At 53.8% G+C, this 27,589-nt stretch overlaps 1 protein-coding gene across 6 annotated transcripts in view; it reads right to left on the bottom strand.

Moving 5' to 3' along the window:
* MSI2 (musashi RNA binding protein 2) overlaps positions 1–27,589 on the bottom strand; it is a 234,591-nt gene that overhangs the window by 34,522 nt on the left and 172,480 nt on the right. For all 6 annotated transcript variants that reach the window (XM_062592220.1, XM_062592221.1, XM_062592223.1 and 3 more), the window contains exons 8-9: positions 15,293–15,375; positions 7,523–7,637 (exon numbers count right to left, since the gene is read on the bottom strand). In XM_062592220.1, coding sequence (XP_062448204.1) covers positions 7,523–7,637; positions 15,293–15,375 — 198 coding nt within the window. The remainder of the gene's footprint in view (positions 1–7,522; positions 7,638–15,292; positions 15,376–27,589) is intronic.

Raw genomic sequence — 27,589 nt, 5'->3', positions numbered from 1 at the left:
GTGGACGTTGGAACAAGGCTTGGGCTACAGCCATGAGCGCAGGTCAGCTCCTGCCTGCACACAGCCCAGTGCGCAATCCACGCAGGTGCTAGCAGGCTGCAAGAGGGCCACGAGCAAACATCTCACGAACATAGATACCATCACTCACTTGCCTAACCAGCAGGTGCTTGGCCAAGAGCTGTACTGCATCATGCAGTATGTTGCCTTGCCACGCACAGACTCACTGGTGCCCAGGAAAAAAGAGCTTCTGCTGCCTCTTTGGGAACCACGATGGATAGATGGGAGCTCCGCGCCATGAGCAGCTGCCCAGCGGCCTCCTGGGCCCACCATGGGACCCCGGAAAGGGTTCACGATCTTCAATATGCAATGGTATATCCAGGGGACACAGAGCATGGGCTATCAGAGACTCGGAGCTTAAGAAACAGGTTCACTTCCAGCTCACTGTTCCGAGTTATTCTGCATTAAATTACGTACCAGTTCTATCTAGGCAACATCAAAACATCTCCGAAAACCGTTAAACGTGCAGAGGCAGAGAGGTAATTTTCTGCCATTTAGGCAGAGAGGACTTCATTATCTCTTTGTGTGCATCTCTCGCCCAACGCCTTGCTCAAATTGATGTTTAACAGTGAAGACTAGGCCAAAGAAGAGAGATTTTACTCTTACGGAAGAATTAAGGTTTGCTCATTTGCTGGAGGCCAAGTGCTGAAGAGGCTGCGCACGTTCTCCACCTGTCACTTCTCAGCCCTCCGGCAGGAGCGCCACCTCCTCGGGCCCCGCCAGGGCTGGGCTCTCGGGCACCGCGCGCCAGGCCTTACGCTCCGGAGGTTCCCGGGAATTGTAACCTCCCTCCTCAGTCCGCTCGCTCAGTTTGCTTCGAAACAGCAACTGCCCCTTCCAGCCCCAACGCAACCGAACCACTACGTAAGGGTGCCTCTGACCAGCAGCGCCCAGCGGGCTGCCCCCGCATCCTGGGACACAACTCTCCGCACCGAACCACCATCGTAAAAAGTTTGTTCGTCAACAGAAATCTCTGCAGCGACTACCATGGCAACTGGACTGGAATTTGAGCACACTTTTAACAGCTGAGTGGTTCTTCCGGAGGTCTCCCATCTCTGCTTTTATTTAGCCTCTAAAACACTAAAACACTGTGTACAATTATTTTTGTGCCACAGCAAGTCCCTCCATTTCTGATTGGCTTTATATAGACATACAACTTACTATCAATCATAATCTAAAACTGGAAGGTAAAAACGCTCTGGTGATTTTTTTCCAGGGGCTTCAACAGAGCGCAGGGAAGAGCAGGTTGCTCCGCACGCCCATGGCGAGCCCCTGTGTGCTTACGGCTCAACAGCTCCATCCCCTCGGAAATTATCACCTCTGCCGATAAACCAGATCCTTCAGAGCTAAGCTTTACAAACCTGTTTTTTCCTAAAGCAACAATATTGATAAATGGGTTGTTTGCTAAGTAAGTAGCGCCATTAGCACCCCCGTGAAGCTGGCGGTGGAGAACCGCTGGTGGTGCCCAGCGCGCTGCACTCCGCCGGCTCCGCGCCACACTCCCCGGGTAGGGCAGATGAAATCATAAATTTGTAATACAACATTACTTCAATTTTCCTCTTCATTTGCTGCTGCAGTGCCCAGCTCTGCTCTAACGAGCCTGAGCCCAATGTGCACAGGGGAAACTGGCTGCCTGAATATCAATAGCACATTAACACCATGCCCATGCGGATGCTTCATCAAGCCAAATTACGGCCATGCTGACCTACCCACCATTCCCATTAGGTGCCATTCTCATCCTGCGTTGGGCGCCGAACAATTTATTTGCTTCAGCACTCCTCGTGAATGATCAATCTCTCTAATTATCTCTTGCTGCTAAACTAAAAATCAAAGTTTTGACTGGATTACCTGCCTTGAAGTGAGACCCTCCTGTCCATGGAAGGGCAAACGTAAGCCAACGGGCAAAACTGCCTTCACAAACGCTTTTGCTCAGCTCCCTGCCAAACCGAAGAGAGCAGGACTCGCCGATGGGCACCTGGCCAGCTCCTTGCCGCGCTGGCCGGGAACGGGCAGGCGGATGCGCAGCACTGCCACGTGCAGCACCTTTACTGGCCCCTTTACTTACAGCTTATTTAAGGGTATTGCAACATGGCCAGTGTTGAGGCCCGTCGTGGTGAGGGCAGCGTTACAGGTGTTTTCCGAACAGGAGAGCTGGGTGACCCAGGCGGTCTGTATGCCTCAGCTGGGGCATTCCTCGAGGCCCGGACGACCTTCCCGAAGCGCCTCTGCTCTGTGCGTGCCCAGCAAGCCGGCACCATCCACACCCACGGGCTCTCCCTCCGTGACACCCTCGGGAACCCTTGGCCAGGGCGCGTGCCAAGAGCCACTGCAAAGGCCCCTGCCCGAGCAAGACCCCGGCCTCCGCTCTGTAGGGACGAGCCTCCATGGCGAGGAACGGCTTCTCCGCTCCGCGAGGAGGCAGAGTCACAGAATCAGGCCACGGGAACATCTTTTAATTTTTAAGATTTTGCCTGCGGGATGGTAGGTCGAGATACACAAACCTCATGGTTAATACGTGAACACACTGAGCACGGTGGGGCCTGCAGATCTCTGCTCTGAAATTTAATTGCAATGTTCCAATCCATACAAGCAAATTATGGTCTTTTGATGCACCTCGGAGCAAGAAGGAAAGACACTCTGACCTTTTTCCAAAGCAAAGCCCCATGCTACAAAAAAATACGTTCAGGGTATTTCAAAAGAAACGTGCTGTGATGTTGACATAAGAACTCGTGGCACCAGGGAGCACAAAACAAAGAGCATCTCCCACAGGCGCACGGGGGTGATCACATATGAGGGAGCAGCCACAGAGAAGAAAAACATCTGCTGTAAAAGTTTCTCCCAGGGTCAAAAAAAATTTGATCTATCTCCTACATCAAGGGAATTAAAAAGTTAAGCTACAGATGACTGCAGCTGCCTTCATGAGGGTGAACGCTACGCGGGGTGCTGCTATCGCAGCCAGGTGGGTTCCCATGCGTTCTGCAAGACTCCCAGGAAGCGTGTCTAGCAAAGGTTCCCCTTCCCTAATTCTGCCTCAGAGGCAGCTACTACTCTATTAAACAGAGTCTGATGGAAAAAAGGAATGACTTTCTTTGAAGGGCACTAGCTCTTTTATGCATGAGTTCAGCCTACCTAGATTGAATGTGCGCAGTAATGCAGAGCCCCGGTCTGGCTTGTGCAATGATATAAGAAGCCTGTTAGAGACTCTCAGAAATTCGGTGTTCGTATCAGACATTACTTCAGCAGTCTTGGGGTATAAGCTTTATAGGCTGAGCTCTCCTATCCCTGGAAGGGTTTGCAAGTTAAAAAGGGCCCAGCTTTATTATTAACCCCCTGCATGTCTAAGATGCCCATCACCGAATGAAATGAGTGCTGCCGGGCCCCAGCTCAGAGCAGTCAGTGCAGCAGTTACCACCCGCACCTGATGTGACCTCCAGGACCACTGCTCCGGTGGCTGCACCATCCCAGACGCACACAGCGGCCTCAGATGGGAAAGTTGGAGAGAGAGAGAAAACTTGCTATTAATGCTGCCCCTTGGTTACTTTTCTTCCTTTTCTCTCGTTTCTCAGGTTTTCAGGATTCTCTAACAGGGGTGAAACCTCTGGGTGCATTGCAAGTCTTGGGGCAATTGAACAACAGTCCTTATTCAGCTGGAAATGTCTGCATTGCCTGCTGGGAGAGACACGGTTCCCATTTACAGGCATTCCTGGTGCTGGAGAGGATGCCGAGGAGTTTCACCACTCCTTCCTGTGAAGTGGGTTGCTAGGGAGAAAGAGATGGTTGGAACTGAAATCATTCCAGCTTGTTCTTTATGCAGAGTGGCTAATTAATGTTCCTAATCTCCCCTGAGAACGTGCACTTTCCATCAGCAGACAGCGACTGAGACAGCCCAGGAGCAGTCCTGGCAAAAGACTCAGTCTGCCTGCGCTCCTGGAGTCAAAAAATCCTTTTTAGAAGAACACTTTAATTTTGTTCCAATCAACCAAATCATCACAGAACGTGGCTGTCGATGTACCTTTAGACCCCGGTTGCTGCAGGATCCTCGGGGAGGCTATGATTAATGAAAAAGACCAACTTCCTTAATAGCTTTGGAGGGAGTCACTCTCCACTCTTTCCTTTGGGTTGTCTTGTGTGTTCTTGCTTCTGATTTCCTCCTCTGCCTGCGATCAGCATCTGGAGAAGGTGACCTTGAAAAAGGGCTTCTGGAAACAGGTATAAAAATCTTTCAAGAGCAGCTCCAATTCACTCTGTTTCAGCCCAGCTAAATATCTAAACGAGTAATGGAGTGATTCTGACAAAGGCCTCCTGGGATCTTAACAAAATATTCGGCTACTTCAGAATCTCCCTCTGGCAATATGTTACTCTGAACGCCTCGTTGTTTGATGGGTTAATTACGCCCTTCTCCTCCCAGGGACAGCGCCTCGCCGCTGCGCTGCTGCTGGGGCTGGCCAAGGAAGGACGCTGCTTCCACGCTGAGACACTGCCGATGTGCCCAGTTTCCAGCCTTGCAGTGAACTCTTACAGGCAACCTTTGAAAATGGGGATTTATAATAGCCATTCAGACAGCCTTGGACTTGCATGTTGTAATTTTGTTATTTAGCACTTACTTAATTATTTAACACGATGCCACTGTAGCAAGCAGGAACTTGGAAGATGAAAAAAACAGCCAGAGCAGATAATTAAGCATCTGGCCTTCAACATGAATCAATCATTAATTCTGAGCAAGTCACTCCGATTTGAAATCTAATAAGATCACATTAAGAGGTGCCCTATGAAAGCCAGTGGAGCAGACGCAGTTTGGATGACCTAATGAAGTCAGGCACCGCGTATGCCTGACAGACACCTGTGCAGCAAGAAAACCATTTGCCAACACACATCAACGTTGCTTGGTTCCCACAGAAACAGATACGCTCGTCGAGGGGTCCTTTCATTACTTCTTAGCTTTAACGTTCAAAACAATCTTCTTCCAAAGAGGCAGTCCCAGCGAGAATCAGCCACAGGACGTCCGCAGGTTGAACGCTCCTCTCAGCTCACAGGGGTGGACCCTGGCCCTGCAAACTGCTCTCCACCTTTACTACTCCTTGCTCCGCTGAGCAGAACAGTGCAGTCAAGTGCTCGCAGCGCTGAGCAGAGAAGGGGTTTTGCCCTTTTTGCTAAACTAGGGCTCCAGGATCTCTGTTCTGCCAGCAGCCGTCTTGCACTAGGAGTTAGCAAGGCTGCATACAACCAGCTCCCAGAAACCAGAACATAAGACACCACAGGAGCAAAATAAATAAATAAAAACAGAAAAAAAATACGCTCAAGCACACTGAGAATACACAGGTGACAGAATAACAGATTTACTAGAACAAGCCGAATATTTTAACCCTAAAATGTAATTTCCAAATAGTACAGGGTGATTGTGGGGGGAGGGAATGATGGGACAGAAAAATAGATGATCAGCTGAAATAACTGAATTACAACAGCCCAGAAATGGATTGCTCCAGTCACACGAATAGCACTACTATTAATTCAGAGATAAAGCAAACATGGCAGGAAAGTTATCCTCATCAAAGCAAGTTGCCTGAAATCAGACATCTCAGTGTAACAGCCTGATTTTCATAGGAACTAAATACTCTGACCTTATGCTGACTTCAGAGAGCCTCGCAGGTCTTTCAGCCTCTCCAGCAGCCAAGCTGCTTATGGATCTGCTCTGCAGAGCTCGGGAGAACTAAGGATCCAGCTTTCAAGGCTTGTTTTTGTGCTTAGCTTCTGGAAGTAACTAAACTTCAGAAAACTTCGTCTTCAAAAATTTAAGAGTGTCTTGCTTATGAAGCACCAGACAAAAAGCCTTACTGAGGCAGAGGATTTTTTACTCTTTCCACGGATGGATTTGCCTGAGAATATGGATTTCTCAAAAGCAAAACCCACACCTCTTCATGGGCTGGTCCCAGCAAAGCTAGATGCCCTGTGACTGCACCTACCGGCTCCACGCAGAAATGGCCTGGAATAGTTTCTGAGAACCTCCTGCCTCTCCTCCTCCTGCTGAAGACAGCAAGTATCAACACTTCTCTTACTCCTTTCTGACTGGGATATACAACAACTAGTATTTCCATGCTAACTGCTCCCAATGCTGATGTTCAGCAGCGCAACTGTTCACAAATTAGGAGGCAGGCCCTCCAAGTCACTGGGTTGGCTTAACTATCTTGACCTCTGTTTTAACAACAATTTACTGCAAACGGTATCAGTCTTGTTCTGTCTCTGGCTTTGGGGACTTTCAGATGACTTATTTCAAGCTTTCCTAAACACCAGAGCCTGGGCGGCAGGTGGGATTGGAGAGGAGACGCAACGTCAGCCAGGAGGAGAGCAGAGCAGGCGCACCTTGGGCAGGCCTGGGCGAGGACACCGGAGGAGCCGGACGTGTGAACGCTCCCTTCTGAATGGGTGAATTCCAGGAACACCTCCGGTGGGGAGACAGGAAGGAGAGGAAAGCCTCCAGACTGTAGGCAACGGCCCAAACGCTCTTCCATGGGGCTCTGACATCCCCAACCCCTCTGCTCAACCGCCAACCCACCTTACCAGGGACAGAAAATTCAAAGCACCTAGCGAAGGCCACTTCCTATCGACTGCCAGCTAGGACAGGCTTGTTTCTGCCTGCGACACCTCCAAAGAATCTCTCTTCCGTGCTCCCTTTACAGACCCAGCAGGTGACAACCAGGGGACAGCTCACTAACACAAAGGGAGCAGGAAGAAAATATATAAAGTTTCTAAAAACATGTTGGCAACGGATTAGCAGCATTCTGGCTTGGCAAATCTGAGGACAGTATATCAGGAAGTTGTCAGATTATATAGAAAGAAAAGAACTATCTAGGCAGAAACAAATGAGAACCAATTATAACTAAACAGCCCTGATGCACAAATAGAATTTTGCCATTAAACATCATTTATCCCATTTAATTAGTATTTTCTGGACACAATACTCTGGACTAAAATACTGTTCCATCTCCTTGAAAGTCGTAATTATTGTTGCGACCTATACTGTTATGCATCTCCTTGCTTTCTCCATCTTGCATGCCATTTAAGAACCAGCAAGATTTTCAATTATCTATGCTGAACTGTCAAAGATACCTTTAAAAGAAGGGGAATAATGTGTGACTCAATTCCTCTAAAAAGGGGGAGAGATCATTTTTAGTCAGAATGAACATACTGCATCTTTCATCATTCTATTTTTGTGAGTAAGAGTAAAATGGGCTATTTAAAACAACCATTTAAATGCAAATTTTTATATTCCAGGAAGGGGGGGGGAGTTAATCATTTACCACAGATAGGATTATTTTCCCCTTTCCACCCCTGCTTAAGTTTTAGCCTCGCACCCACACAAGCGCAGAGCTTTGCTCACCACTACGCCTGCGGCGTTCACACACGGGGGAGACAGACAACACGGGAGCGGCTCGCTCCGAAGCCGAAGCCGTGGCCATTGCACACTTACCCAACATTCCCATCCCTAGCATAAAAGCGTCCATGGTATAGGGTAATCCACGTGCCCTTCCTCTCGTCCCTGGTGGAAACATCACTTCTTTAGGTTGTGCTTTCTTACATTCTACCTATTGAGCAGAAACATGTACAAATGAGATGCAAATGAATTCCATGTAAATGTCAAATGCAGAACTGAGCTAGTTAAGGGGGGAGTTTTATTTTTAGCATTTGCCTCCCCATGCCACCTCCCCCTCAAAGGTGAACTTTAAGAATAGCGTAAACGGATTTCAAAGAGCAAACGTGTACGTCTCTTTACACACACATAGCAGAAAACACTGTAAAGATGAAAAAAATGCTGATTTAAGAAGTTGCTGTGTTCTGAAAGGAAAACCCGGGCTGCGCTTACTCTCAATGCTACTTTGCGGGCATGGAATGAATGGAGGAAAGTCCTCAGCACAGCTCTATTACAATCGATAACAGAAAATGACTCTTGGTGATCATTACATAAAGCTCCTTTTAAAATAAGAATAAAGAATCAATATTTCTACCCAGCAGAAAATTTCTGCAAACCCTACTAATAAATGATCTGCATTCTTTCACTTCTAGGTACTCCTGCTACCTTCTGAAGTTGCTCAATGCCATTTTAATCACATTACAAGGCTCCAGCTAACACCTTGGGAGACCTTACCCCCAGGAGCCTCACCGGCAGCACAGGACACCCCTGCAAACCGCACGGCGTGGCGCCGGGCAATGGCCCACCCGCACCATACGCTGGCGGTTCGCAGGGTCCTTCTAGGTGGGAAATGGGAAAAATGAGGCAATTTTCCGTGCTCAGCAGGTCTGGCCCTTCCCTGCTCCCTGGTGCCCTGTCTGCGCTTACGGCCAGCCCCAGCACTCCCCTTGGCACAGGCACGAGCCGTGCTGGGGAGCCCGGCCAGACCAGGCTGAAGGTGTCCCAGCCCACCTCTATGTCTCTACACCTTCATCCTCCCTCACCCTCAGCAAAAGGCAAACCTTGCAGACACACTGCAGCCTGGCATGCTTTGAGAACCACCAGTCTGATGGCAAAGGTCTCGGCTGAACCTGGAGGCTCGAGCTCCTAACCCGGTTCCCAGGTTCCTCATCCTCATTGCATGTCCTTTCCCTTCCAACTCTTCTCTGCCCACGTTAGATCAAGGACAGAAATGCGTCAAGGCCAGGGCCATGATCCCTGTGTTACATGTTGGCATGGCCACACGCAGCCCCACTGCCCTCTGCGTGGCCACAAGAAACGCACCGTGCGCCCTGGCCACGGGCTGGCCCTGCTCGTGGGCTGGCCACGGATGCGGCTGGCCATGCCACCAGCGATCTGCAAGCAGAGGCTGGATGTTGGGCTGCCCGAAGCAGGGCAACCCCTTGTGCATGACCTGCTGCTCGCGCAGCCGGCAAGGACAGGGAGCTCCCGGCGTGCAAACGGGCAACTGCACCAGCCCAAAGCAGGAGGGAAAATAATATGGCTAAATGTCTCTGCTCCTAACAGCCCGATCAGTGACTGTGTATTCATCATCTTACGAAAACCAACTGCCTGTTCCTAGGCAACCTCATCAGTGAAAATTTTAGGTTTATACAATTTCCATTTAGGTAACATAAAGGTTAACTGACTGTAATGGGAGTATTTTAAACAAAACCACCTACTCCTCCCCTTTCCACAGCAAACCTCATGGCAGATCGTATTTACTTAGCTCGCTTGCAACACCTCCCAAAGCTACAATGCTCAGATACAGCCAGTGCTGTCAAAACATGCATCTCTTGCAAACAAACTGCCAGAATCTAACCAAGTTTGGAGTCAAGTTCTTCAAGAGTTTGACTTCTGTTACTGTTTTGCCAAGTGTTGGGTCATTAAAGGAATTAACGGGCTGAGAAGGAAGAGGAGAGCTGGAAGGATTTCCTTCTGGGGTCTGCAGGTTTACACTATCCAGAGCGAGGAGACCCAGCTGACGCATCTGCTCCCGCTAGCTCGTAACGCTGCAGGCAGTGTTACTGACAGCATCATGGAGAGCGACCCAGCGCCTGACCTTTCAGTACAATAAATAAAGGAAAAGGAAACAGAAATCTTCCCACCGACGACTTCAGTGAGCACCAACTTGTCCTAAGTGCAGCCCATGTGGTCCCGGGACACCTACGTGCAAAACGCAGCTCCATCGGAGATGGGGACAGGACGCCCACGCAGCCCTGGGACACCTGCACGCAACGCGCAGCTCCATCGGGGATGGGGACAGGACGCCCACGCAGCCCTGGGACACCTGCCCGCAACGCGCAGCTCCATCGGGGATGGGGACAGGACGCCCACGCAGCCCTGGGACACCTGCACGCAACGCGCAGCTCCATCGGGGATGGGGACAGGACGCCCACGCAGCCCTGGGACACCTGCCCGCAACGCGCAGCTCCATCGGGGATGGGGACAGGACGCCCACGCAGCCCTGGGACACCTGCACGCAACGCGCAGCTCCATCGGGGATGGGGACAGGATGCCCACGCAGCCCTGGGACACCTGCCCGCAACACGCAGCTCCATCGGGGATGGGGACAGGACGCCCACGCAGCCCTGGGACACCTGCACGCAATGCGCAGCTCCATCGTGGGTGGGGACAGGGCGCCCACGCAGCCCTGGGACACCTGCCCGCAACGCGCAGCTCCATTGCAGACAGGGATGGGGATGGGACGGAGGGAGCTCCCGAGCCCCCCATCCGCTCGCTTGTCCCGCGGGAGAAGAAACCTTCCCGAGCGTTTGCTGGGAGTTTTAAGCCTGACTACAGACAGTCGGTGTCCAGGCTAATCGCGTTCTGTGCCCTGCTGTCCCCGTCCTCGCCGAAACGTCCGTGCCCCCGAGGACAGCACACTGCAAGCCCGACAGCGGGCGCTACCTCCCTCCACCTCCTTACAGCACTCCAAAACGCGCGGAGCACGGAGCGCCGCCCAGAATCGGCAGCCTCCCCGATGACCGTCCCCCACACAAGACAACGCCGTTACGCAATGTCCTCTGAATCTTTCCTTCGCTTGTTTTTAATCAGAGGGATATTTATCAGGAGTATGCCAATCTAATTTCTTCAGCCGAATTAGGGCGATCAGCAGAAGTGTATCGTCTCGCTTCCCAGCCGCGGCCTCCAGCCCGCCGCTGCTCCAGCGCCGCGGAGCCCTTGGCTGCACCTCGGAGCCACGGCGCGGCCGGCGCGCGGAGCCATCAAAGCAATCTAGCCCCGCTCGATGGACAATTAACAGGAAAATGAAGTTTGGATTAGCACCGTTTGAAACAATAACCCAGTAATTAGCTTCTGCAACCACAAAACAGCCTACCGCTGCTATCTGAAAGGCTAGCTTAATTTATGATTTTCACAGCACGCAGGGACACAAAGAGAATGGTAGTGAGCTGCAAAGAGTTTTAACGTGGATTTAAAGGGGAAGAAAAAGTCATCAGCAGGAGAGAAAAATAATTCCTACGCCTTTGTAAACAAACACACCCCATAGCGAGAGCTACGGCACCGTCCACGACGCAGGAGAGCGGCTTCCTCCGCGCGAGGGACCGGCACGGCGGAGCCCCGCGGCAGCCGCGCGCCCCGGCCCGACGCCGCGGCAGGTCCGCGCCCGGCTCGTCGCGCCAGCTCCGGGCGCCCCAGGGAGGCCGGCGGGCGTCGGGGACGGCGCGCGGCGCCGCGTCCTGGCCCTCCGCCCACGCGGGACGGGCGGCAGCGCCGGCGGGGAGGGATCCCGCCGCGTCCGAGAGCCTCCGCCCCGGCGTAAACGCGGCTCTTCCGCACACCTTCCCCTCGGCGTTTCTGTACACCTCGGCAACTTCCCGTTTGCTTCCCCACCCACCCCGCAGGATGGATGTGCCTCAGTTTCAGCCGCCTGACAAAGAAAGTTTTAAGTGTAACACTGAAAAAAAAAAAGGCAGGGGAACTAAAATTCACTATTTTTGTTTAGTCTAGTTTATAGAATTAACACTGCACTGGGGTATTCTTGGGTCAGGACGAGCAGCCAGACCCAGGAGAACGCCGATGGTCGAGATGGGGAGTGAAAAGCCTCTTATACCCAGCGCGACAGCACAGGCTGTCAGCTCTCAGCACCGGGACGGCTCAAAAAACATGGCTAACAGCCTTCCAGGGAAACCGGAGCTATTTTCAGGGAAGCGGACTGCTCATGTATTCACAATGCACAAAATACGATTTTACCACCCAAAGACAAGGCAACTTTGTCTTGCCAGCAAAGTGCAATTCACAGCTAGTTGAGATTAGATTACCTTGGAGACTCCACGTCACTCATGCAGTCGCGAGCCAGAACTATTGCTCCTGCAGCAGGGAAATCTACAGTCACCTACCAGTGCCACAAAGCCAAGACTACACCAGGAAACAGAAGAAAGGTTAAAGCTTATAAAAAAAGGCATCAGATCTTTGACACAGCTGGGGCGTGGAGAATGGGATAAGGGGTTGCTTACACGTGCTCAGAGCACAGGAGATTCGGGGGAAGTCAGCAACTAGGGGAGCGCAGAGCAGCCTGGCCGATGTCCTCTGCATTCACCGGCTCTGCTGGTCCCCCAAAGGCGCGAGAGCTCCGAGCGCCGGGCAGCTCCTCTCGCTCGTCCCGCGCAGGGGGGCAACGCCAGCCCCCCTGGAGGCTGCGGACCTCCTGGGGAGCCATCCTTGCACATCTCACAAGCCGGAGCCCTTAAAGCACAGTCAAGAGCAACAGCACAGTAACGCGCTCGGATTGCACAAGTCTGCAGCACCCTTCAGCTGACAGACGAGGTTGCCAGAGCTGCCCCACCTTGCAGTCTTCGTACTTCTACCCAACATCACAAATTCTGGAGACGACCTGACTCCCAGCACCGTCCTTCACGGGGTCCTAACGCTCTCGCTCTGCAGGGAGGGAGCTGCCACCAAGACCACCAGGCTCGCCACCCTGCAGCCCTCTGCGGTGGCCACGCCAGCTCCCCCGGGGCCACCCGCATCCCACCAGCCTCCAGCTCCGCAAGCTGCTCAAGGAAACCTAAAATGGGAGCTACCAAGCCAGCAGTTTCCTTTGGCTTGCGGACAGCGACTCCCGGACCCGGTGTGCCCAGAGGCAAAGCTCTCCTCTCCTCCAGCTCCGCGGAGGGCGGCGAGTCCTGCTGCCGGCGAACCGGGGCCACCTCCAAAGGTCCGCGCGAGGCCGCCGCGCGCCTGGTCCACCGGGCCTCGGCCGGGACCACGGGCACCGGCGCTGCCGCCGTGGCGGGGTTCGGCCCTCCGGGAAGGGAGGCGCCGCGGGCTACGGAGCGCTCGGCCAGGCGCGCGGCGCCCGTAAAGGGGGCGAGTCGGCGACGGCTGCCGCTCCGGGCAGAGGGTGGAGGAGCGCAGATGCCCTAACCCCCAACGCCAGCCGCCCGCCGGCCGAGCGAGAGCAGCACCCGTCCCGTCGGCCAGCCCCGCCACGGGCGCAACGCTGCCGCTGCACAGCCCGGAACGGAAGCAATCACTCCACCATCGCCTCGCTCCTCCAGCTCCTTCGGCCCCCCGGCCCCCGCGCACGCTCGCGCCAGGCTTCTCCTCGCCACGCTGCCTGCCCGTGCAAGCAGCACAACGTCCCGGGGACCGTTTGCTTTGCTTTTATGCATTTATCCCCCCAAGCGCTTGGCGAGGATCTCTGCCTCCCACGTAAACTCCGAGTTTCATTTATTAAATATCTCGCTGGCATTTTCCTTTCGCTTTCCCAGCGCTGGTGCAATACCACATTAGACATCCTAAGCTTTCCGGGTGGCAACAGAGGCAGAGCAGCTCGGCTAAAAATAACCCGCAAGGGAGCAGGGAGGCTGGGAGCAGGCGGGCGAGCAACGGCGGCCCCGTCCCCTCGCCGTCCCGCCGCGCTTCGGGGAACGGCGGCGCGCGGGAGACCAGGGCAGAGCCGGAGCCGGCGGAGCCGCGCGGAGATCCGCGCCGCGGGGCGACAGGCTGAGAGCAGCGCGGCCGGGGCCAGCCTCGCGGGAGGCAGCGGCGCGGCCGGCCTCCGCGCGCCCGCCTGGGCTCGCCACCGAGGCTGCAGACGCAGCAGCCGTACGATGAGTCAGTGCCAAGACAGGAGCACGTCTCATCTCCTCCCTCGTGGGCTGCTTTTAAAATCAGTGCTGTAAAAGAAGTGACAAGAGGAGACTACTCAACGCACCGTGGCACTTGGATCATGCTCCGGGCAGGCACGGAGTGCCGGGAAGAAGGCATTTCAACCATCCACGACAACCAAACAGCAACGGCCCACGCAACGGTCCGAGCCGGGCCCGGGGCGGGGAGCCGTGACGGAGGCAGGGCCCGCTCCGCGAGCCCGGACTTTCTGGGAAAGGTTGCACGAAACACCCGATAAGGGAGGGCAGCGCCGGCAGCGCTCGGCCCTGCCCGCGCCCGCCGCGGAGCCCTGGCAGCCCCAGGGCCGCCCACGCGCCCCGCCTGACGTTTCGAGGGGTTTTTGTTTTGTTTTTCTGGGTGGGGGTGTTTGGGTTTATTTTGCTTTGTTTTAAGTTAAATGCTGAATCAGATTAATCATCATTTAGTAACTACATGACGGAGTGAAGTCTCCCCGACAATCCACATTTATTTCACACTAGGTACCACTGGTAGCAAGGAGGAAACTCTGGAAGCAGAACGGGCTGAAAGAGGAGACGGAGGAAGCAGCCAGCTGCCCGGGACATCTCGAGGCTGAGCCTACTTCACTCCTCCAAGCCAGGGAAAACCACTTCCTGCTGGGAAAGGTGGGAATTGCCCCAGCCCAGCCCTGACATCGCAATGAAGAGCTCGCCAAAGGGATCGTTACTTTTATTTCAGATGCATAGTGCAGCAAGGAACAATATGAAGAATATTATTTCAGTGCCCTGAGAAAAATTAGCAAGTCAAATATTGAATCAGGCCTCCACTATATGCCAAGGAGATTGCTTTGATCTTATCCACCCTAAAAGCTCTATTATTTAATTTAAAGTCTGTGAACACATATCAGACTAATATACAATGCATATCTGAGTACACATTTGAGAAGCAAAGATGTTTTGACAAAAGGAAAAAGAATATTTTAGCTGAAAATATCAAAGTTATTGCATCAACTGAAACACAAATGCCCTTTTTCATTTGGCTCGGTGGCTTTAGTGACAGGGCAACCCACAATCTGGGACAAGACTGTAACTTAGGAGAAACTTCAAGACGGGTCTGGCCCCCGGATCATGTACAGGGTGGACAAGTGGAGAAGCAGGGATTGCAGCTGCGGGCAGCAGCAACACCGGAGCAGCATTTGGGCTCAGCTGCACAGACGATTTGACCAGAACAGCTATTTTGGGAGCATTTAGTCTGTAATAGCTATTCCAGCCCACTGCCCTTCTGACAACCCTTAAAGGAGCAATTTGGTGGAGAGCCACGGCTCTTCCCAAGAGCAGGGTGGGAGCAGGAGGGTTTCTCCAAGGCTGGCCAAGAAGGTGGGCAGCTTGACTGAGGCCATCTTCAGCCCTCTGCTCCCCACACCAAACTCCTGCTCCCCGGAGGATGCCTGATGCTGGAGACAGCTCCCACGGATGCAGGGGAGGACAGACGGCAGACCTGGGGGGGCCAAGAGGGGCCACGCCGAAGCTCAGCACGCTCACCCATAAGCTGAGCTGTCAGACACACCGCGTCTAGCACCACAGTTAATTTTATGGAGAACTTTCCCCCAAGGACCACCCAGGCACAGCATGCTTCTGCAGCAAATGGAGAGATCTCGCTTTCATTGACACGCATTTCAGAAAAAAAAAAAAAACTTACCATTTTATTATTGATTTCGTGGAAATGAATTTCACAGACTTTTTCCACCACGTCTTCATTTTCAAAAGTTACGAAGCCAAACCCTAGTTAATAAAGAAAAAGAGGAGAGGGGAGAGGAAAATATTAACCACACTAAACAGATTTCATTTTAACAAAGCATTATTTAGACACTTTGGATTTTTGAGAACTTTCATAACAATATGCACGCGTAAATACAGTTGCTTTCTACCGAGCCGCTGCAGAACCTATTACAGACTAATGGAGGGAAGAAACATTGTCTCAGAGAAAATTAATAAGGTTCTGTTACAGCCCTTCCATAGGGTTTAACAGAGAAGTAAAACCTCCTTATAGATTTTTTGATCCATCCTAAAGAATTTAATGGATAGTTACATCCCTGTTACCCGATGGCTCAGGAACCTCAGTAAGGCTTTATTTTCTTTCATATATTGTAGGTTTCTGAGAGTCATCTCTACAAAACCCAATTACATTTCTATGGAACACTATCGATTTTATCTTTGCTTGACTCCGCGGGACTTCTCCATTAGGGCTGACTCCCTGCAGGCCCCCAAAACTCTCGGGGCGAGAGGCGACGACTCCCACGTTCCTTGGCGAGGGTGGGCGGAGGGGCTCCAGCGCTCGCCCGCCCCGCGGCCCGCGGCCCCCGGCCCGCGGCGCGGCACCGCGAGCGCCGCCTCTTCGGCCCTTTCCTCCCGAATTACAGCAGAACCGACTTCGCCATGCCCCGCGGGGCCGCGCGCCCATCCGCGGAGCATCGCGGCGCGGACGCAGGGCTGCGCCGGCCACGTCCCGCGCCTCGCTCGGCTCCCAACCTCAACCTCAGCCCAAACGAGCACGAGAAAAGCCACGGAAAACCTCATCCTTTCCTCGGTTCTGCTTTTCTAAACATCAGATTCCACCTTTTAATAACTGCCCATGCAAAAAAAATATCGCTGCCCGCACGCCTTATTAGTCAGCATAATGAACCCTCGCTCTCCTCCAGATTACCAAAACTCGAGCGACCTTCCTGGGCTAACCAGACGGGCATTTCTTGTGAGAGGTACTAAGAGTCAACAACAAAAAAAGGCTTCTCGGAAAGTGTATGAAAAAGATTAACACAAAACAAAGAAGGCTGTTTAAAACGGTGACATAAATAGGATTGCGGTTGTCAAGGAACACACACTTTAAAATGAAATTATACCGCATCCTTCTGAATGAAGCTATTATTGGAAGCTAACAAGCTCTATTTGAGATAAGCATTTAACAGAGTCAAATGGTTGGGTTTTTTTTCAAATTAATAAAACTGAATATTTATTTGAATGATCTTTTCTGTAAAAGAAAAAACAAAGAAGAGGGGGGGGAAAAATAAAATAAGAGGCAAATAAATGCCCCTAAACAAGAGGCTCTGGGCCAAGCGGCATCACTAAAGGAAGCTGAGACGTGTTCACTGCTTTCGGGTGAAAAATCCCCCCTTCAGCAGCTGCTCAGGAGGAGCCGGGGACCCCACGGCACGCTCCCGCCGCGCGTGCCGACGGGTCCGGGCACGGCGAGGCGGGGGGGGGTCCCGGGCTTCGCCCCGGCGCGGCCGTTCCGGGGAAGCAGAGCAAAGCCGCCCGCCGCCACCGGCTGCTGGGCACCCTGCGGCCAGCCTCCGCGCCGTGCAAACGCCGCGCGGACCCCGTGCGAACGCCGCGCGGACCCCGTGCAAACGCCACGTGGACCCTGTGCGAACGCCACGTGGACCCCGTGCAAACGCCGCACGGACCCCGTGCAAACACCACGTGGACCCTGTGCAAACGCCACGTGGACCCTGTGCGAACGCCACGTGGACCCCGTGCAAACACTGCTCGGACCCCGTGCAAACGCCGCGCGGACCCCGTGCGAACGCCGCGCGGACCCCGTGCGAACACCACGTGGACCCCGTGCAAACACTGCTCGGACCCCGTGCAAACGCCACGTGGACCCTGTGCAAACACCGCGCGGACCCCGTGCAAACGCCGTGATTCCAAGGGCCGGTTCCCGGGGCAGCGAGGATGCTCCGAGCCTCAGCCTCTTCCAGCCCCGGCGGCCCCAGCAGCCTACTCCTGCCCGCGGCGGCACGTGCTGGGCACCCAACACGAGCCAACATCTCCAAATGACTTATTTTGGATCCTGGGCAGTCTCTGCACCTGCTAATTGGAATTTTTAAAAAAGCTAAATATTCTAATGTTCTGCTAAAATATTTGCGAGTCAAATACCAGAGGACCCAGCTACTTCCAGCTTTTAAAACAAGCTGAAGGTATTTTGCACAACTGCAAATTGCATTACTCTGATTACTCACAAAAAAGAGACTTTTTCACTAGGAAACAGATACAGGTGCGTTATTCACAGCAGAGGGCAAAAATCTGGCGAAATATTAGTGAAAGACAAGATGCTCTGAAGCATCCCTGCCACTCCGAGCTCCCCCACAAACCCTCCCACCACGCGTGCCGATGGCGGCGCAGGAGGCCCGACGGCACTCATCGCGCCCTCCGGCACACGCGCGTTACTCTGCAAGGCTCCCCGACCCGCAGGCTTGCTCTCCGAGAGCACCGCGGTCGACGGCTCTGCACACTCCAGCACGGTGACCCGAAACAAGAGAAACACTCTTCAGAGAAAGCGACCAAAACTGCCAAAAGATTCAGAACATTTTTTAATAAAATCTTTAGAAATCATAAATAAGAAGCATCAAAAGCCCCTGTGTCCTGCGCTTGGTTTTTTCGCACTCGAATCAGCCACATTTCGCACCTGAGTCGTCAGCTGAAAGGTTTTACGTCAACTTTGGTAAAACACAGCTGAGACGTCGACATCGCTGCTAGGAGCTGCATCTCCTCTCCACTGCTCGCAGCGACCTGCGCTCGGCCGGGCCTCGCCGGGGCGCAGAGCCGCGCGCGCAGAGGACGTCGCGCCGCGCCGCCGCGCCGCCGCGGCCTCGCAAGCCTCTCCTCGGCTCTGCCCTGTTCCAGCTACTGAAGTTTTGAAACACAAAGCCCTCCAGTCCCGCTGGGGCACTGTCTATGCACCTGCTTTCTTGTTTACACCCGTAGTTTTGGCAGCTGGTTGCTGTAAACTGTAATAAAATGCCTTTCAGAAAGTTAAAAAAAAAAAAGGGGGAAGAAATGTGACCAGACAAGCCAGGCATAATAATATTAACGCCCGTGTCAATTAATTTTTCCTCTTCTTGATAAATGAGCCCCATTCCATCCATTAATAATGAGGGAAGAAACAGGAAAAGTTGACACTAGTTTAATTTATTTTCTCAACTTGCCTGGTCATATTTCTCCCCGCTGCAAAGCTTTCTGGTGCTGCTGGGAATTGCAAGCGGCTCCCACGCAGTCGATGCATAGATTGGTGTGAATCAATACAGTTCTCCTTTATTCACACATCCCTTGTAATCAGAGGGAGCACGTTACTTAGTACGCTCCCTAGCACCGAGCCCGTCGAGCCACCCACAAGAGCAAGGAACGCGCGGGAGCGGGCGCGGGCGGCAGGTCTCCCAATGCCGTCACCACGTCCGGCGGGTGCAGACGCACGGGCGGACGCGACGGGAGGGCCGGGGCATTTCAGCTGCCAGGACAGCGAATCAGGGAGGTTTCCCGCTTCCTAATTCCTGCTAAGGTAACTCAAATCATTACGCTGAGAGCTGGGAACAGGCGCTTTGGGGTTTAGTCCTACCTCTGGGAATAGAGTTGTTCGTTAGAGGAGGAACTCAACACTGAGAACGCCTAAAACTTAGCCCCAGCTTTGCCGCTTTCTTGCTTTGTGTCTCTGGACAAGTTGCTTAGGTCTTCCTTGTGCCTCAGGTCCTGCTCTTCTTCTCCACCAAATTTCCATTACTTTCCATCAAATCTGTTCCTATGACACCTTCCCCCGAGGTACTGCACCTTACCCTGTTAAAGCTACCAGAACCGTTCAGGTAAGAGCTGTTCCTGCTGAGTTTTAGCTCCCGTTATTTCTATTTCCTGTGCTACAAATACATGGAGAGTTTTGGTTTTTGTTTTTTTTTTCCCGAAGAAGGCACTCTCCCTAGATTTACAGCCACCTGCATGGCCAGGGACCGGCCCAGGACCGGGTGGTTACTCCCTCATCTTTCCAAGGTTTCTGAAGCTCCAAGATCACCCCGCGGCCCTGCATCCTGGTCCAAGTGGCCTCCTCACCCCAGCAGTCGCTCACACCTCCACTGCCACGCACGTCCAACTACTCGACCAGGTGTGCTCCAGGCTTCCCGGCACACACAGCCTCGCACAACCGCCCGCCACGCAAACGCCTGCTCGCCTCACCCTGCAGAAAGCCCTGCCTTAGCATCGGCTGGGGCTGGCACGCGCGGCTGGGACACAGAGCAGGGTAACGAGCAGGCAACCGGGAAGAGAAACACAGTGACTGTGGCAGAAAGGATGAATCCACTGTTATCTGTATCCTCACGGCACCTAGAGCCTCCAACCAGGATCAATCCAACACCCGTGACAAAACGGCGGCTCTCAGTCGCTGAAGCTCTAGGACGGGAACCCTTCACGTCCTGACAAGCCGTAACGTCCATGCACCTCGCCAATCCATCAATCAACAGAGATGAGTATGTAGCAAGAGAGACGCCCACGCTCCTCAAATTTTGTCTCTAACACACACACACACAACCACTTTCACCCCTTCTCCTCCGTTTTGAACATAATCCTGGCATGGGGACGAATGCCTGGAATACTGATGACCATATTCCATGGTGCCATGTGCTTTGCCGAGAACAAAACCTCATCCCACCCCGGTGAGAGCCAGCCGGGACGCGGTGTGACCGGAAGAGTTGGAAGGGGAAAGCAAAGGTTAACACCTCTGATCTAGGGTAGGAAATACCATCCTCATTTAAGTGCACGGTGTGCTCTCTGGCAGCGCCTCTGTGAACGATGCTCATCAAGACAGATGATTAGCCTGCAGATCCATTTGGTGTTTACGTGCATCCTGGCCTGGGTAAGGAAAACAGTCAGGTTCTCATGACAGACACAGGCAGGTATTACTGCTGTTTAAAGTGTCAATATGTACTCCATGACATGAGAGTAAATTCTCAAAATTAAATCAGCAGACAACCGCCTTAGATCAAAACCTCCACCCAAGGTGCTAGCGCTTCAATACCAGCACAGCAGGAGAGCCAAGAGCCGAGGTCAGCCGCGCAGCGGGAGAAAGGGCACCAGCTCGAGATTCCTGTGCCTTTGTTCTGCAAACTGCAAGGCGCCGGTTCCTCGCTCCGTCCTCCCCATGGCTGCGTGGCATTTGCAAAGGGAGCGTCGGTCAGAAAAAGGCGCCTGCGAAGATGAAACCACAGCCCCAGGTCGCAGCCTGTCCTTTTAAACCCGTTTTGGGGAGTGACTTTCCCTGAAGGCAGGGCAAAGGGTATATGGACTCGTCCCTCTCCCAAAGGACACGTTCTGGCCAAGGAGTCTGCGCAGGGGGTGCCGGAGGCGCCAGCTCGCTGGGATGCGACACCCCACCGACCGCCCCGGGGAGGAGCACGGCGCGAGGGCGGAGGAGCATCCGCGCACGGAGCGAGCGGCGCCGCGCACCAATCCTTCCTCACTGCGAGCAAAGACCAAACCCGGGCGAAGTGATCACGGGTCCTCACCAGCTTCTGTTTCGACCACCAAACTCCTCTGCTTTCCACACAGCTCTGAGAAACAAAAGCAATCTGGCCAACCCGGACTGGCTTTGGGCTATTTCCTCCCTGTTCAGCCAGGCCGGAAGAGCGGGAAGAACACAGCTCCGGGGCGGAGGCAGCGCACAGCAAGCAAGGACGCCTATCCCAGCCAAGCTCCTCTCTGCCCTGCAAGTTCATTGGGAGCTGCTCTTTCAGCTGAGCAGTTTCCTCTAAAATCTATTCATCGTGCATGGTGTGAAAGGGGAAACTTCATGTTACGGCCATGCTAATATAAGTGGTACCTGAACTTTTCATAATAAATTTTTCATAACAACAAATCTTCATTAAAATTTTATTCTATTAACATTCTGAAATCAAAGTGCTGAGTACATAATGACTAAAATGCACACTACACAGCAACTTAATAAATGCCAGTTTTATCATATTGCTAATTAACAGAAACCATTAATATATTCACAGATCATTCAGAAGCATTAACAGTGACCTACGAAAAACTGCATGTACGTGTGCACTTCTGTCTGCATTTTTGGCTTCTGAATTTTCCAGACAAGAGGCCTCAAAGTCTTCTCCTGATTCAGCTTCTCTCTAAGTCAGAGACATCATGTCTGAACATTCACATTTGTTCAGAGGCTTGAGAACTGACGCATCAGGTTGAAGTAAGAGCTATCAAAAGAGGAAGATACCTCAGTCGGCATTTGCTTTTTTGCCGGTATTTAACTCCAGCTCCTCAGGAGCATTTGGGAGCAGATCCATTCTAGCTCATCAGAGCTTTGCATTGCTCCTTTTATTTCAGGTGAGGTTTTCTAGCTCTCTAACAAGTCACTGGTATACAAGAAAGACTGGAGTGGAAGCAGGATATAAACTAATGGATTTCTTTTTCCTTTCAAAAAGGAAAACCCCACATGTCTGCAAAATCTAACTACTCTGTCTACAAGCAGTGCGAACTTTGCTTTTCACGCTTGTGCTTGTTTCTGTTCGTTAGCAGGACCTGCGACACGTGAAGTCACGGACAAATTTGAACACTATTTCCCACCGCAGAAACGACCCTCCCTCCCAGCAGGCTCGGGACGTACCCAGCCCCACGGCTGGGGAAGGGGCGCTTGCTCGGGGTGCAGCTGGCGGAGCCCGGCGGCACAGCCGGGAGGGCCGCGCGCCCCGAGAGCCGCTCGGCTTTGCCAAGGACAACCCAAGGGGGCTCTCCCCAGCGCACAGATAAAGCGGAAGCACAGACACCGTGTTTCAGAGCAAGTCAGCAGCAGTGATGTTTTCAGGTCCCCGGTCTCTTTAACATCTAACCTACTCCTCGCCTCGGCTCTTGCAGGGCCTGCTCCCGCAGCGCCAGGTCGGAAGGCCATCGCTCCCCGGCGTTCAGCTCACCAGGGCAGGCTCTCTCGTTAGAGCACGGAGCTGCTCCCTAACTCGACGGCAGTAGCCACTGCACGCTGCGCTGGGAAGTCCTGCCATTTTTATCTGTTTGCCTACAGGCGTCAAATACTCTCTGCCTGTCAATTCTTCTACAGTTTATTACCAAATTTATAAAATATTACATTTTTTATTATATCCAAATTCACTTTATTGCATTTGACAATACAGATAATCACATACCATATGCTCTAATGTTTTGAAACCAATGCATGTTGACAGCAGTTTTTATTCATGATGCATAATTCTATCCACGGCTAACAAAAGGCGATGCAGCGCCAAGCCTGGTGTTAAGGTTTTGTTGTTGGGGAGATTTTTTTTCTTTTTCCTTTTCTTCATTTTAACAACAGATTTATAATAGTGGAAGGAAAGATGCTTTGCTTTCAGTTAAACAGGAAATGGACTGAAAAGACGGGCTTATCAAAGAGATATCCTCAAAACATTAATAACTAGTGGGGGTTGGTAACTGTAATTACTTGCATTTCACTCTTGCTGCTAATAGGCGTAAGGAAGCACGCCAGCCCCTCCCCACGCAAGGGCAGGGCTGCGTTGGCGGGGACACTGAGGCTGGTTCTCCACGCTCCTGCGCAGCTGCTGGTGGGGCTTTGGCCATGGCTACTCGTCTATAAAACTGACACTAACTCCTCTTCCTCCTCCTCAGGGGGACGTTGTGAAGATAAGTGTGCCCACACCTTTCATGTCCTGTAAGCACAGTGAGCACAAGCTCCTAACTCAAATGATGACGGTGAGTAGCCCAGTGGCAGGGCAGGGAGTTCACCCACGAAGGACAAACCCTGCACCCAAGATCAGGAACAGCCCAAGGTGAGCTCCAGGAGGCCCGCAGACTAGTGAACGGTACCTATGCTACTGCACCAGTTGCTGCACGACTCCTTGGTGACCTCCGTCAGGGTTTACCAGTTCCAGCGAAGCCCTGAACCAGGCCTCTGGCCTTCATAAGGAGAAGGCTCTGCTGAAAAGCAAGCCAGTCTGTCAGTAACTAACGGGGACTGTACTCCATTCCCTGATGATTTAGTTTCCTGATACCCATCCAAACCCACCACCTCAAAACAGAAACACCCCAGGTGACCTGTGGCAGTAGCGATGACGGACCGCAGAGCAAGCCAGCCACCGCTCCAGCGAGCGGGGCCGTCTGCACGCACGCCGCCGCTCGCCTCTTTCTAGAAGAGGCAAATGCAGCGCTCTGCCACCAAACAGCCAGCACGACCCACAGATTACCTGAGAGCTCTGGAGTCTCTCTTAAACGTTGCTCCTAACTCTGCTTTTCCACCTGCTGCTGAAGCCCACCAAGCCCTGTCACCTTGGGAGGCGACGAGGAGGGAGCACCCAATAACATGGGTGCTCACAGCTCTGTCCAGAGCTATGCACTGAGAGATTCCGTTTTCACATTTTAACCAGCAAAAATCCAAAATAAATTACATTCCTTGTGTGTCCTTAAGCAGTTTCGCACCCTGCAGAATGAAAGGAAGAATGATATTTAAATGAACAACAGCAAACGACACGATACCTCTCACTGAGAAGCACTTGTGGAAGTATTTCAGCAAACGTGCAATATTCCTCCACTGCTAGTAGCCAATTAAAAAGACCTTTAAAGACTATCTTTCGTACGAAATACAAACCAGCCCCAAAGCCCATATGAAGCCATCAGAGAGCCTGGATTCTCCAGCCCTGGCTCACGATTTAGCTGCAGTGCAATGCTAGTATCTCCAAACCATTCGCACTTAACTTTTGGGCAAAGGGCACCAATTACTTGGGTTTACCAGCACCTCACCAGCTCTGGGACAGCCGTAGGGGCTGCAGCCAGCTCTGGCACTCTGGCGGGGATGTCCATCCTTTGCTCCTGCCAGCTTTTCTCCCTCCACAATGGCCTGCAGTAGCACTTCATGATGGTGAGCCACGGTGGGATGTCAGCATCTCCGAGCCCCAAGGGTCACTCTCCTGCCCAGCCTCACTTGAACAGCTCTGCTGGGACCTGCCGCACCGGACTGCCGGACGCACAGAGATGAGATCCGCCTGCCAGCCAGCGCCGCGGATCACGCAGCAGGGAGCAGCCGAGCCAGACGCCTCCAGGCGAGGCACGTACCAAGGACCCCGCGCTTCTCCGCGACACCTAGAGCCCCTCTCCAAGCTCCGGTATCTCCTCAAGAGCTGTCTGTATGGCTCTATTTTCCCAACACTATCTGGGATTAGGGACAGTGCCAGTATTGGCAGAAAGCAGCTCTGTGACTATCCTCCCTGCTCTGCCAAGTATTGATGCTGCTTTGGAAACGGCTGCATCCTTTAATCCATCCCTTCACTCCCTCGGCCCGCGCCAAGGAGCTGGTACACGAACTACACAGAAACAGTTTAGCTGGGACTCTCCTTGAATGTCTGGGGTTGGTTCTGAAATGGTAACTCAGAGATGTTCACAAGGAGAGGGATGAGAAAGCTGGTGCAGCGAACATGAAAGCGGCACCTGGAGCAGCAGCTCCCGCTGCACATCTGGCCTTCCGGGAGGTTTGCGTCCCCGTCCAAACGCGCGCTGCAGCAGGAGCGGCTGCGCGGGCAGGCTCTCTTTGAAATGCTGCTTCCTTACAGAGCTTTATAAAACAGATGCAAGCGGAGGCTTCCTTGGCGCGGAGGCTTCCCGGATCTGCCGAGACTATGGCGAGCTCGCCCATGCACTTCAGAGAGCAGCGGCAGGTTTCTGAAGTGTTCGAGCGCTGAGCAACCCGGCCACTGATCCATTCAGAAACGCCGCTGCAGTCACATCCACATGCAGTGTGCAACTGCTGCCCTCAGACTTTATACCGAATCAGAGCGCAAAAAAGCTTTCCAGTTACCTCCCAAAAGGTTCCATGAAGTCACCTCCCTGCCAAGACACAAAGCACTTCTGTGTGTGCTTGTGTCTGTTTGCATATACGTATATCTACTTAAATATATAATATATATACATATAAACCAAAGGCAGACACTGCTATCCTCACCTTGTCCCGCTGGACCAAGAAGCAGCACGACACACAACTCAGAGTAATGGGCAGTGGGCTCCTGCACTATTCAGCCGTTAGAAAGGAGTGACACTACAGTATCATATCTGATACTCTTTTCAATGCAAAAACACCTAAAATTTTTACAAGATACTGGGCACCATGAGCAGAGCTGAAATACAGCCTCATCCAGAGGAACAAAGAGAGGAAATGCTTGGTCTAAAGAGGTATCAAAAGAAAAGCTCTTTGCAACCTAAAAGAAAGCCAGACAAGAGTTATTTAGTACATTTATCTCCTACTACAAGGGCAACCCAGCCAAATCTCTGCTGAATATTAAAAAAGAAAGCAACAAAGGAAGGAAAGCTAGCAGTCAAGGTAGAAGGAAACCGCCCACCAGAAAACGCCACCACTTTCTCTGCAGGCTGCAGCAGACGTGCTGGCGTTGCGTTCTGCAGGTGGCCACAGCTCCCTTCGAGCCTGGTGGCATCTTCTGGCCCCGTCCGCAGGGCACGGGCCAGAAGCACGCCAGTGTAAAGCAAGCTCTTAGCTCACGCTTGAACCCCGCCACTTTGAACGAGACGTGAAGGTACCCACAGCTGGGGCCGCAGCTCCCAGCGGTTCTCCCCTCCCTTCCCCGAGTCAACGCTCGCAAAGCCCAAGCCGCAGGGGCGGCTGCAGCGATGGGCTGGAAACGCCACTCGCCTCCTCCCTGCCGCGACCGTCCGGACCGCGCGCGGCGCGGCTGCCGAGCACCTGCAGCGAAACCGCCCGTCCAGCCGCTGCGAGCTGCGGGCGCGTCGGGACCAACGCTCGGCTCCTTATTAACGGCTCCGCAGCTGGGAGAGAGGCACGTCAAGCAAACCCCAACTCCCAGCCCACAGCGGTCAGGCCACAGATCCAACAACGTGAAGGATGGCAACATGGTGCAAACCAAACAGGACGTTACGTCTAAATTAAGCTGTAATGACCCGCTCGGAGGCCTTTATTAGCCAGGTAATGATCATTTAGGAGGAGGTTACTGTCTTGAGCCAAGGGCATCTAATGCCATTACTGAACTTGTTAAAACCTGCCAAGCAAGTCATTATTTCTAACGTTATTCCCTTTTCTCTGCGCACAGCTTTTCGCCCCTCTCGGCGCGGGGCTCGGCTGTACGTCGCAGCGCGCGGCCGCCGCGCGGCCTCGGCCGCCCTTCCCGGCCAGGCTGAACCCAGCGCTCGCACCACCAGCAGGCCAAACACGAGAGAAGCACGCCGCGGAGGGCATGCCCGGAGAAACCCGGATCTCCCACGGCCCGGGGGGGGGGACACGCGGCAGGCCAGGACAGGCGCGAGCGGTGCGTGGCGTCCTCTGAGGCAGCACTCGACGCTGCGCACGACCGACGTCCCGCCGGGCCGCCGGCGCTGCGGCTGCGAGGAGAGGCGCTCCCACAGCAGCGCCCGCGCCGGCGCCGCGCGCCGGCCCGCGAGGACCGCGCGGAGCCCGGGCTGAGGGCGCGGGCTGCGCGCCTGGGCGAGCAGCGGGCCGGGAGCCGCCGCAGAGGAGAGCCGCCGCGCGCGGCTCGGAGTGCAGCCCGCCGGGCGCCGCGGAAAGGGCGGGCGCGAGGCCGGCGCTCGCGTCAGTAAAATCCTTCGTCCTGCTGCACGAGAGGGATTTTACCAGTGCGCCTGGCGAAAAAAGACAGTTTTCAAACATTTGAGAAGGGGAGGAGAGGAGCAGAGACGGGGCCAGCAACCCCTCCTGAGCACCTCCCCAAGCCCAGAGCTGCGGGGCAGAGAGGCCGCCGGAGGCCCACGGCAGAGCTACCGGTGCCTCGGAGAAGGACGAGCCTTCACCCTTGATACACCAGAAACGGTGGCAGCGGCTTCAGCGGGGACTGCCAGAGCGGCGGAGATGCAGAAGAAACGGAAGGCGAGCGGGACGGAGAGGGGTGAGCCGGCAAGCGACGGAGCCCAGCGCCGCGCGGGGAGCGGGCCAGCGGCACCCGCGTCCCCCTTCCCACCCTCCGGGCCTGCAGAGGCTCCCGAAGGGCTGGGGGGGACAAGAAGAGAAGTCAGCCACGCGGCCGCTCCTCGACGTCAGCAAAACCCGTGGCCGTGCGAACGGGGCACGCTGCGGCCCTCCCGGGCGATCCCCGGCGCCCAGGGCCGGCGGCGGCAGGACCCGTCCTCCCCGGCCCGGCCCGGCCCTCGCGGCCAGCGAGGAGTTAAGGCAGCCGCGTTTCACTGTAACCCGCCGCCG

The sequence above is a fragment of the Rhea pennata genome, chromosome 20 (genome assembly GCF_028389875.1).
Source record: "Rhea pennata isolate bPtePen1 chromosome 20, bPtePen1.pri, whole genome shotgun sequence".
Lineage (NCBI taxonomy): Eukaryota > Metazoa > Chordata > Aves > Rheiformes > Rheidae > Rhea > Rhea pennata.
Note: the sequence above shows the minus strand (reverse complement) of the source record. Positions and strands in the feature narration are given on the sequence as shown.